Genomic DNA, 11,196 nt, shown 5'->3' on the forward strand with positions numbered 1-11,196 from the left:
TTGTTACGCTCATTGACATCTCTGTGAAATCTTCAAACCACTCTCGACGATGACACATGTGATCACTTGCACCAGAGTTTAGTACCCAAATATCTCTATCACATGTCGAAAACGATGCGTGGCACACAAAAGCATCGGTCGATGCGTGTCCTTGTTTCAATTCCATCCTTCTCTTTCGTTGTGGACAATCACGTTTCCAGTGACCTTTCTCACCACACTCAAATCATGGCTTGTTGCTCCTTGTGCCACTCTCACTATTTCCACCGCTTCCTCCAGTACTCTTCTTATTTTGATTCGACGATGATTGACCCTGGTTTTTCTTCGAATTTCTCTTTTTCCAAAGATTCTTCTTAGCCACCAATGCCTCCACATTTTCAACTTGGTCTTGTGACTTTAATCGAAGCTCCTCGCCTAACAATCGCGCACGCAAATTGGCCATTGTTTGACTCTCCGGACCCGTTGATTCCCAAGCACTGTGAAAATGATTATACTCCGGCGGCAATGACATCAAAATCTTCGTTATAACCATTGAATCTGAAATATTCTCGTTCTGATCCCTCAACTGCTGCACAATCTCCATAAGTTTTGACAGAAACACAGTGATATTATCTGTTGGCTCCTTCGTGAAACTATAGTACTTCTGTTGTAAAAACACTATGTTTGACTTCGATGCTTGCTCATATGTACTTTTGAGCGTTGTCCACATATCCTTCGCCGTTTGACAATTCATAATTTGCAACAACGGTTGCTTGTGACATGCAGTCGAGATTGCACGCCGTGCCTTTGCATTTGATCTTCGCCACACAATAACGTCCGCAGCATAATTTGCAGTATCTATTTCTGGTTTAATACTTGTACCGTCGACGTATTCGTACAATTCATTTGCTTCCAAATATGTCGCATTTGAAACTTCCATGTGAGCCAGTTACTAGCACCTTCCAGTCGATCAATTCCCATTTTTTCGTTCTCCATTGTTCACTTGAATATTCTATTTAGAAAAGAAAATTCACACAAACTTCAATTGATTCGAACGACTGTATGCGAGAACACAGATACACACTTTTTTGTCCCGAAATCCTTCGCCGACCTAGGGAGATTAGGATATTGCCACGCAGTCGTCGCGTGATCTCACAATTACACTGTGTCCGCTTTAATACAATATTCTCGTTCCAGAATGTTCCACCAAATCGCACTATCTCTCTTCCTCCTATCCAATATCCTCTGACTATGAGTTTCACAACACAGTTTATTTTAGTGGCAGAAAGAAATATTCCCGATTAACCGAATATCTCATCAACCGCACTCACTGGGCCCATAACCTGTTGAAAACTTATTGTTGCGCTCAAAAAAAACATGCATAGAAGAAATGTATGCAAAAAGAAAACTTTATTAATTATAGGAAAAGTACAAGAAAGAAAATTGTCGTGCTCACACAGCTGCGAAGACGAACAGACCGACTAAAGGAAAACATATACGCGCCCTCTCTTATAAATCAAGAAGCTTGAAACTAAATCATATATATGTTACTGGCGCATTCTTAAAATTCAACTTTAATTTTCAAGTCTCAACAACTAGCAGCCATGTGTCGTTTTTAAGAACAGATTTTATTTCGATCTTCATGTCTTCGAACCACTCTTCAGAGTTAGGTCCCTCCATGGCTAGTTTCATGGGCACTTCAGCGAGATAAGCGTCTTCGAGATGTACACTGTTGGCCTCTGCTGGCACCATATTGTAGATTTTTTTTCTTCTTCCCGCTCTGCCGGTGCTTTCTAGGCGCGGCCTTCCCCTGCCTCTTTTTAACTGTTCGAGGTCTGGGTCGTTGTTTAACTGTTCCTTTTATTCTGCGCAGCCCCTAAGAATGAATAGTGCGTAAGTACAAGAAGGGAGGGAGTGTAGACCTTCCCCGCCATCTGGGTGTGTTCAGAAATCGTATCGTACGTTCTGGAAACTGTCCGAACATCTTAACACAATATAATATGAAATATTTATTAATAATATATATATAATGTTATTATATGTATATATATAAATATTAAAATTGAAATATCGAAATATAGAGAAACTATATGTCCAGGTATTTCACTATCGAGGAATTAAGTGTCTAGACGTTGTCTATATGTTCGTCGTCGAGGAAGTGAGTGTCTAGGTATTCGCCGTCGAGGAAATGGGTGTCTAGATGTTTGTTTATTTAAGAAACGTTGTCGTCGTCGTCATTGTTGCCAGCCACGAAGTAAGGAAATACATTCTGGAATTTTTGACGCAAGACATAAATGTGGTCGCGACGGGTATCTATAAATCTATACATATCGATCGCTGCGATCTGTACGATCTTTAAAGTCAGATTAAGAGTCTCGGCAATAATAAAGAATTGAGATTAGGAAATCTGTCTTATCGATGGCATGGCATAGACGAACACGTAAGTGAGGTTAGAATAAATATCGATTGCTGCGATCTGTACGATCGTTAAAGTCGGATTAAGAGCAATAACAATAACAAAAGATTGAGGTTAGGAAGTCTGTCACATCGATGGCACAGACGAACACGTAAGTGAGGTTAGAATAAATAAATATTTTCTGGGGAGGGTGGGAGGGGAATACATATATTACTTTGAATAATATATTGCGAAGAATATTACTACGTCGACCCGCCATCAGAGGTCTATAGATATTCGCTAAGATTCTCGCAAGTGCTTTGATACGCGTATATCTATATATATAGAATCTCAATTTAATAACTAAAACAGGCGTCTAAGGTAGGCTTCCACTACAATGCCTTACTGATGAGTCCAGTAGTGGAAGTTGGGACGAAACGCCACAATTACGTGATATTCTTCGCAATATATTAGATTGATTTAAAGACTTTAACGAAAATTGGCTCATTGTCTTTATTTCATTATATTAGTTGTTTAATACTTATTGAGCTTTATCATTAATATTTAAATATTTTCTGCTTTATAACACAAATTCTTTGCTATAAAACACATTCCGCTGTAAGAATACAAATTATTTTCTGTATAATTATTTTCTTTTTAATAGCATTTGGTTAGGTTACTTATTTACCTAGACAGTCGTGTCACCAGATCTGGTAGTTTATTTCATTGAAATCTTTAAAGCTTTAAATAATTATCTAATAATGAAATATATTATCATTGAAAGTTACTGATATATTATTGAAGGTGCCAGTTCAAAGTGAATTTGGTATAAGAATTCTTTAAAATTAATACTGATCTTTTGTGATTTTTAAAATATAAAAAACTGTTATAGTTTGATCTCTCACCTAAAACACTATATTTGATTCAAGATTTTGGAGTGTAAGTTAACTAGTTTTCGATCACTTATATCTTCATAAGTATACGTTTACAAATTATTATTCTAATTAATAATTAATATCGTGAAGAAGGATTGTTCTGATAATCAATTTCGCAATAACATTATACCAAAAAAGCTTATTACATTTATTACATAATATTATTTGATTATATGTATTGTGACGTTGCAGTTTCGCTGCATCGTCGCAGCGACCCTTCGCCGTCATAAAGCGCGATTAGACGCCTGACCCGGGCCGGGAATTGCGAGCGAGCGAAATCTCCAGGGGTCGTAATTTGTGATCTTAGTAGTTTTTGCTAATCCCCGTAATTTATTTGTATGAAACGAGTGGCGCCTCACCGCTGGAAGACTCCACCGGACGTCGTCAACAAGGAACAGCCAGCAACGGAAGAGTAGGAAGGGAGAGTCAGGGCCGAGAAAGCGACCGGCGGTCCTCAACCTGCAGGAAGTCGGAGTCGCAGGAGGGCCGGGCGTCCAGCGAATGAAGGAGGAACACCTCGAGGAGGCGCAGGCCCGACGGACAAGACCGCCGTATGCCAGACGGCGAGAAGGCGGGCCGTCGGCAGCACAAAAATACGCTGCCGACACTAGATGAGCCCGCGGGGCCTCCAACCACCCCCTAGGACCTCGCTGGGCACGGCACTGTCCGCGAAGGATCGCTGGGCACGGCACTGCCCGCGAAGGATCGCGGGCACGCACCTTGGTCGCGGGAAAGCGCGGTGCGGCTGCGCGCCCCTCGGAGAGGGATAACGTATTGATCGCGCATCGATCGCGATTTTCGGTGCTTTTCGTTTCCGGCGAACAACGCGTGCAGACGTCCCGGCCCGGCTATGGCGAAAATAGCGTTGGTTGTGCTCCCAGCAGAACGAGAGAGAGAGAGTGACCGCCCCAGAGGACGGAATCCAGGACGTATCGGTGAGGTTGCTCCACAACTTGTTATTGCTGTAAAGTCGCATGCACCAGGGCGAGGGACTCTCACGTTCTGTCGCAGAGTGCCATTTGTAAATTCTCGCGAAGCCGCCATTCGCGGCACTTTGGTGTACGGTATTATTTGGTGAGGCACTCGGTGTCAAGCGGGAGAGACTCCTAAGCTCGCGGATAGACGGCTACCGAGGAATTAGAGTAGAGATAAAATCGCAGGCCTCCTGGAGATCGCGACGGCCGAGAGCGGAAAGGCCCGTGCACGTGCGGTGCATGTATCGCGTCGTTGGTTGGTGTGAGTGCGACGGCGCGCGTCTCGCGCCCTTATAACGTTAAATGTGATGTCGACTTTGTTTTGAGTCGCAAAGAATCTGAATGTTTCGGGAAATGTCGATGTGTTGTGAATCGCGAGGAATCCTGATGTCAATACTTTATGCGGCAAGCTGAGTCTGCCTAGCGTTAAATTTAAGATTTGTAAGCGAGGAAGAATTGTAATTTTGTGCGTTCTCGTTGATTGTAGTTCTCCCGGCGCGTACCGACTATGACATTTTCGCGTTAACTTTAGTGTAATTTTGGTTGATTTTCTATTGTCGATTGTTTTGCGACATTAATCTCTGATCGACCTGTATTCGTGAATTGACCATAATGTATCGCGTCTTAACTTACTTGATTTAATTTTGCTACCGATATCTCGCGTCATTGAATATTGTATCGTCGTCGTTAGTATTGCGAAATAATTTGTTCTTGCGCGTATTTGATTGAGTTAATTTTCGTTTAGCCAAGAGCATAATTTTTCCTTGCGGGTTCGCAGCACTCTAGTTTATTTTATCATTTTTTTTTGCGTTAATCTTTCCACGCGCTATCAACTCAATAATGTCAAGCAATTTATTTTATTTCCCTTTTTTTTTTGTTCTTAATAAACCCGCTTATTGTTATTTTAATGCCAAGAGTATAATTTTCGTGTTCTCGTCGTAATCTTTCTTCCTGTATCTCCCTATATCAAAGCAACCCTCGTCTTTTCCTGAGACCCTGCCCCTCTACAGTTAATTGAGCTGGCCTAACCGCGTACGAGTGAGAATTTCCGAGACTTTCGCGTATTTTTCGCGTTACGAATTTTGTGTTTAGTGGTGTCGCGTTCGGGGATAACGTTTTTCGCGATGTTGGCGTCGCCTTTAAGGACGTCTGGCGCCCAACTTTCGCGTTTCGCGATTCTCGCTCGGCCGCGTGAGCCTTATTGTTTTTCCACCTGTGACGTGCAAGCGAATAACGTCGCAGTATGTAATATTTTGACATTGGAATAAATACATATTCACTTTCATTGCATTATCTTTCAATAATAAAATGTTTTATATATACACTACTCAACAAAATTAAAGGATCACTTGTTCCACCCTGCAAAAATAGGCAAACTTTGAGATAGAATAACTTCGTCAAAAATCATCGTATCGAGATGTTTAAAAAAGCATTTTAAAGCTTGAAATCTCTACTTTTCAGCCGTGTACTTCAAAAAACGGTCTTACTGATATTTCGTGAAGTTGCACCATCATAAATAAAAGTGTGTCAAACCTAAACATTTTTTACAAAATTTGCCCAAGGAGCCAAATAAAAATTGTGCACAAATGCGGTTTACAGCTTTCGAAAGAGCGAATCTTTACCTTCAATTTGCTTTTTTTTTTAGCTGTGTACGATTTTTTTTCACCGAGTTATTTAACGTTTAAGTAAAAATGGACCTTTATTTCAAATTTTTACATAAAAAATTTTTCTATTTAAATAAATCTTTTTCATTTTGTTTTTAAATTAATTGTGATATAATTTTTTTAAAGAAGAATTAAATCATTTGGTTTCGAATAGGAAGATCTTATAATACGAATACAAAGGCATATACTTAGGTTTCATTGTATGAAGATAAAGATAATTCCACTTAGGTTTTACTTTTTAATTTAGTGGAATTTAAATAAAGTACTATATGGGTTCTTAAAAATTAAAGGTACCACTTGTGTTTTACTCTTTAATTTGGTAGAATTTAACTTGGCGCCGACTGTTGATATCAAATCTTGTATACAAATGATAAATGTCATTAAAATTAAGTAAGTAATAAGGTAGAATAACTTGGCGTCGACTATTGATATCAAATCTTTTATACAAATGATACATGTCATTAGAATTAAGTAAATAAGGATAATACCACATAGCTTTTTAAAGATGGTTCTACTAAACAGCAAATGTGATTGATCAGTTTCACAGTCGATTAAGCAATTGACGTTGGTGAAACTGGCCCAAATGGTTCTTTGACCAGCAGCACCCACTCTTAGCGCTTTTTTCTACCTTTTTTTTAAAAAGTTAAGTTTATATATACATACAAAAGATACATGTCATTAGAATTAAATAAGTGTATAAGGATGGTACCTCTTAGATCTTTAGAGATAGAATTTTTAATTAAACGATATATTTTATGGGAAAAATCCATACTATATGTCAAGATAGTGAAATAAAAGAAGGGAGGATGTGCAATGTATTGAAGTTAGTATAAATTGTATATTTATATAGATATTTTAATATCAGTTACTTTCGTGATAATATATTATGTTAAAGTACAGATTTATCAAAAATATATATAAAAAATGATTTAAAGAATGATTTAAAAATATATTGTACATATATGAAGGAGAGTGAAAATGATGAGTAGTAGGGCGAGTCGGGGAGAAAGAAGGGGGAAGAAATGCAGTGAGTCCAAGTTTTAATGATTATGGTTGGATATCACTCTGTTTTAAATAATTAAAAGTCAAATTGTTAATATATTAATATACACAATATGGTCCTACAAAAAACTATTTAAAAATGAAAGGCTAAGTACCAGTTATGTAATTAATTCTTAAAAGGCTCTAGCAGGTTAAGAAGGGGTCAATCGGCCCCCAAACGGATTATGACCAGTATGTCACCAAAAAGTTCGTTGACCCGAAAAAAAAATTTGGAGAAATTTTTAATTCCGTACACCACCCCTTTTCGGAGATATTGCCTTATGAAGTATTGTTATAGCCCGAATGGCTATCACTTATTTTATCAATTATTTCATTTCAACCAGCATAGCAACCGGTACCGGAAATGCAAGTCTGCATATTCTTTAAACCGCGCGCGACAAAGCGTCGATCGAAGATCATAGCGCGCGAAATACCTAAATGCACTCGGCATCGTAACCGACAGCGGAAGTGCAAGATTGCACATTCTTTAATCACGCGATCGCGCTTCCAGCGCGATGAATATTACCATATATGGTCCGACCGAAGACCAAAAGCGACATCATCAAACTCAATATAAGCGACCACCTAATTGCCGAGCGCAGAGTCTTGTCTTGAAATCTAAACGTAACGATACGTTACGCGCGTCGCGTGAACCGAGTCAAGTAACATCCGCGATAACGTTCGTCGCCGACCGGTTTACTCATAAGTAATCACGAGCGCAATTAATAAATTGTAATCAATTATATTCAACACTTGTATTCAACTATACGAATAACCTAATACGTCAAGTGTAACCAGTTATTAAAATAATTGTTATAATAAATAAAAGGGGTTATTTTAAATAAAAGTGTGGTGAAGTGAGTGTTTATTCGACGACCTTATTCAATTTCCTCGTTTTCCTCGTGGGTTCCAACCCTTTGAGCGGATCGAATCCCAAAATAATATCTTATTGCACCGAGAGGTACAACAGTATTTTCATATTTTATTTTTGTCACGAGACCTATCAGATACAATTTTATTAAACAAATTTGGGCATACAAAACGTATCAAAAGGTATTTGAAAATATTTTTTGCGAGATGTTCCAACCTAACCATAATTTTTAAAAAATTCCTGAAAATTTATAAGTGATCCCCTTTTGTTAGTATATGATTGGCAACCTCGCAAAAATTCAAAAACATGTATTTTTAAACCTATTTTCACCCTGAATTTTTTCAGAATTTTTTGAACCCGGCATCATGCCTAAAAAAATTAAAACTCGCCTAAAAAGGCAAAAAATCGCCGTAAAATATATATCAAGTAGCCATAAAGCCCTAAAAGGCTCATAAGATAGCGTGCAGAATTCGCCATTAGTTTCGTTTAGTTTAGATATTTAGCGAAAATTATCAAGCCTGCTGAATTATTATCCAAATTATTCGATGCCCAGAAAATTGCACCGGTCATCAATGAGGATAGCGACGACGATTAATAATATATACATGAACATATATAAATATATTATGTTGATCAAAATAAAGAAATTCCAAAAAGCATTTATAACCTTTAAATATTTCAAAATAGTTCCAATATGAAAAAAAGCATATGGCTAAAATTTTCAGAAAAAAATTCGGTTATGGGTTAAAATTGTCGTACGATATTTTTTTTGCCTTAAATTCATCAGTCGTCCTCCGATACTCGTAAAAAATACTTATTACTGATGTATTCTAGTGTCTTAAGATTGCAGAACTATTCTAACCACACTTCAATGCCGTCTGAGAGTTTTGCGACTCTCTCAAGACCATTTTATGGCATTTTGAGTATTTTAAGAATGCCCCAAGGATATTTTGTAAATGTTTTAGAGTTTTAAGACTGCTTTAATGCTGAATAGTAATGTTAATCGAATTTTAGGGCTGTCTCAGAATTGTATTAGTGTGTTACGATTGTCTTAACCCTTTGCGTCACGATGGGACGCTCAGCGTCCCACCTTTTATCCGTTGGTTTTTTCACCTTTAAAAATCAGTTTCTCATGTTTTTTACGTCGTAATTAATTTTCTACATAGCTGAGGCATTTATTTGTCGAATACAAGACATCATACATATTAACATACTATAGTTCATTAATTATAAACAATAATATACCAAAAAATGGCGATTTTTTGAAAAAGAAATCGTTTGTGAAAAATAATCACATACAATTCTCTTGAAAAACGCTACTCAGGGGTTTTTGGGGTCGCTGAATACGAATCTGATATCAGTTTTCAAAAAATTTACAATGGCGGATCCAATATGGCGGATATGGAAATTGAAAATCTACTGAATTCGCTTGAAAAAAGTTACTCGGGGGTTCGCAGGATTGCTAAACACGAAAATGAAAATAGATTTTGGGATTCAAAACGATTGAATATAAGTGGAAGACACTTATATATGAGTGAAAACTGACATCAGATTTGTAATCTGCGACCCCGAAAACCCCCGAGTAACTCGTTTCAAGCAAATTCATCCATTTTTTAGAAAGTTGTCGGCCATATTGGATCCGCCATTTTGAATTTTTAAAAACTGACATCAGATTCGTAATTTGCGACCCCAAAAACTCCCGAGTAACTCCTTTCAAGCAAATTCATCCATTTTTTAAAAAGTCGTCCGCCATATTGTATCCGCCATTTTGAATTCCTGAAAAATGATATCTGATTCGTAATCAGCGACCCCAAAAACCCCTGAGTAACGAGTTTCAAGCGAATTCAGTGAATAGAAAAATGCGTGACTGAAAGGGTTAAGGCGATATTATGGATGTTTTAGTGTTTTAAGACTTCCATAATATTGCATAATTGTTTTAATCAGAGCAATGAACTATCTTAGGGTTATCTTGCTATCTTACCTGTGTCTGCAGGCTATCTTATGAGCCTTTTAGGGCTTTATGGCTACTTGATATATATTTTATGGCGATTTTTTGCCTTTTTAGGCGAGTTTTAATTTTTTTAGGCATGATGCCGGGTTCAAAAAATTCTGAAAAAATTCAGGGTGAAAATAAGTTTAAAAATACATGTTTTTGAATTTTTGCGAGGTTGCCAATCATAAACTAACAAAAGGGGGTCACTTATAAATTTTCAGGAATTTTTTAAAAATTATGGTTAGGTTGGAATATCTCGCAAAAAATATTTTCAAATACCTTTTGATACGTTTTGTACGCCCAAATTTTTTTTAATAAAATTGTATCTGATAGGTCTCGTGACAAAAATAAAATATGAAAATACTTCATAAGGCAATATCTCCAAAAAGGGGTGGTGTACGGAATTAAAAATTTCTCCAAATTTTTTTTTCGGGTCAACGAACTTTTTGGTGACATACTGGTCATAATCCGTTTGGGGGCCGATTGACCCCTTCTTAACCTGCTAGAGCCTTTAATTCTTTAAAAAATTAAACGTTCTTCACAACTTTCATTTTAAAAAATTAAATGATAAGGATAACACCAAGTAGGTTTTTAAATTCTACTAAACGGCAAATATGATTAGTCAATTCCGATTAAGTAATCGAGGTTAGTGTAATTCTACTACACATAATAGAAGATAACATCACGTAGGTGTTTATAAAAAATTAACCTTGGCATACATAATGTGGTATTCAAGTACATGTTCGTTTTAGTATTAGTCAAATCAGACGTAAAGTTGGGAACTATTGGGTATTACTGCAGAAGAGAAGGAAGAGAGAATTGTGACATTACTTTTATATATGGGGCATAATTCCTGAAATGTCCTGACTAAAAAATAAAAGTTTTCCAATTTGGTCAAAACTTGACTGAAATGTTGTTATTGTTAGTGAAAGTCTAAATATCAAGTATTTTTGAATTTGATAAACTATTTTTTGAGTTAAAGAGTTACAAAATTTTGACTTTTTTTTAAATGTTTTTTTTTTAAATTTATTATATTTATAAGTATGATGCATAAAAGTTAACATATAAGTAGTGATTTTTAATGGTCTTTTTCTACGCTATACGATAGTGGTAAAAGTTTTTCCAAAAAATTAACATTTGATCATGAAATTCAAGGTAAAAGTTTTAATTTCGATATAGCTCAGAATCGGTTTTTGAAAAATTTTTTTCGACTGTCTAAACAGAAAGCTTGACTTTTTTTTTTATAAGATATGTGAAAATCAAAGTGGGACACCGATTAACTAAGTTTTTGAGAAAATAACTTTGAGCGTTATTTTCTCAAAAACTAATCGGTGTCCCACTTTGATT

General features: G+C 36.7%; 1 protein-coding gene across 1 annotated transcript; it reads right to left on the minus strand.

Moving 5' to 3' along the window:
- Positions 1 to 223: 223 nt before the first annotated feature.
- On the minus strand, positions 224 to 916 carry LOC108781191 (uncharacterized). Its single transcript, XM_018549108.1, has one exon. The coding sequence runs from the start codon at positions 914 to 916 to the stop codon at positions 224 to 226; it is 693 nt and encodes a 230-aa protein (XP_018404610.1).
- Between the last annotated feature and the right edge of the window lie 10,280 nt (positions 917 to 11,196).

Source organism: Cyphomyrmex costatus, unplaced genomic scaffold, assembly GCF_001594065.2.
Source record: "Cyphomyrmex costatus isolate MS0001 unplaced genomic scaffold, Ccosl1.0 scaffold79, whole genome shotgun sequence".
Taxonomy (NCBI): domain Eukaryota; kingdom Metazoa; phylum Arthropoda; class Insecta; order Hymenoptera; family Formicidae; genus Cyphomyrmex; species Cyphomyrmex costatus.

Excerpts from the sequence above, each read along its gene's own strand:
- LOC108781191 (XM_018549108.1), bottom strand. The coding sequence starts at position 916 with ATGGAAGTTTCAAATGCGACATATTTGGAAGCAAATGAATTGTACGAA.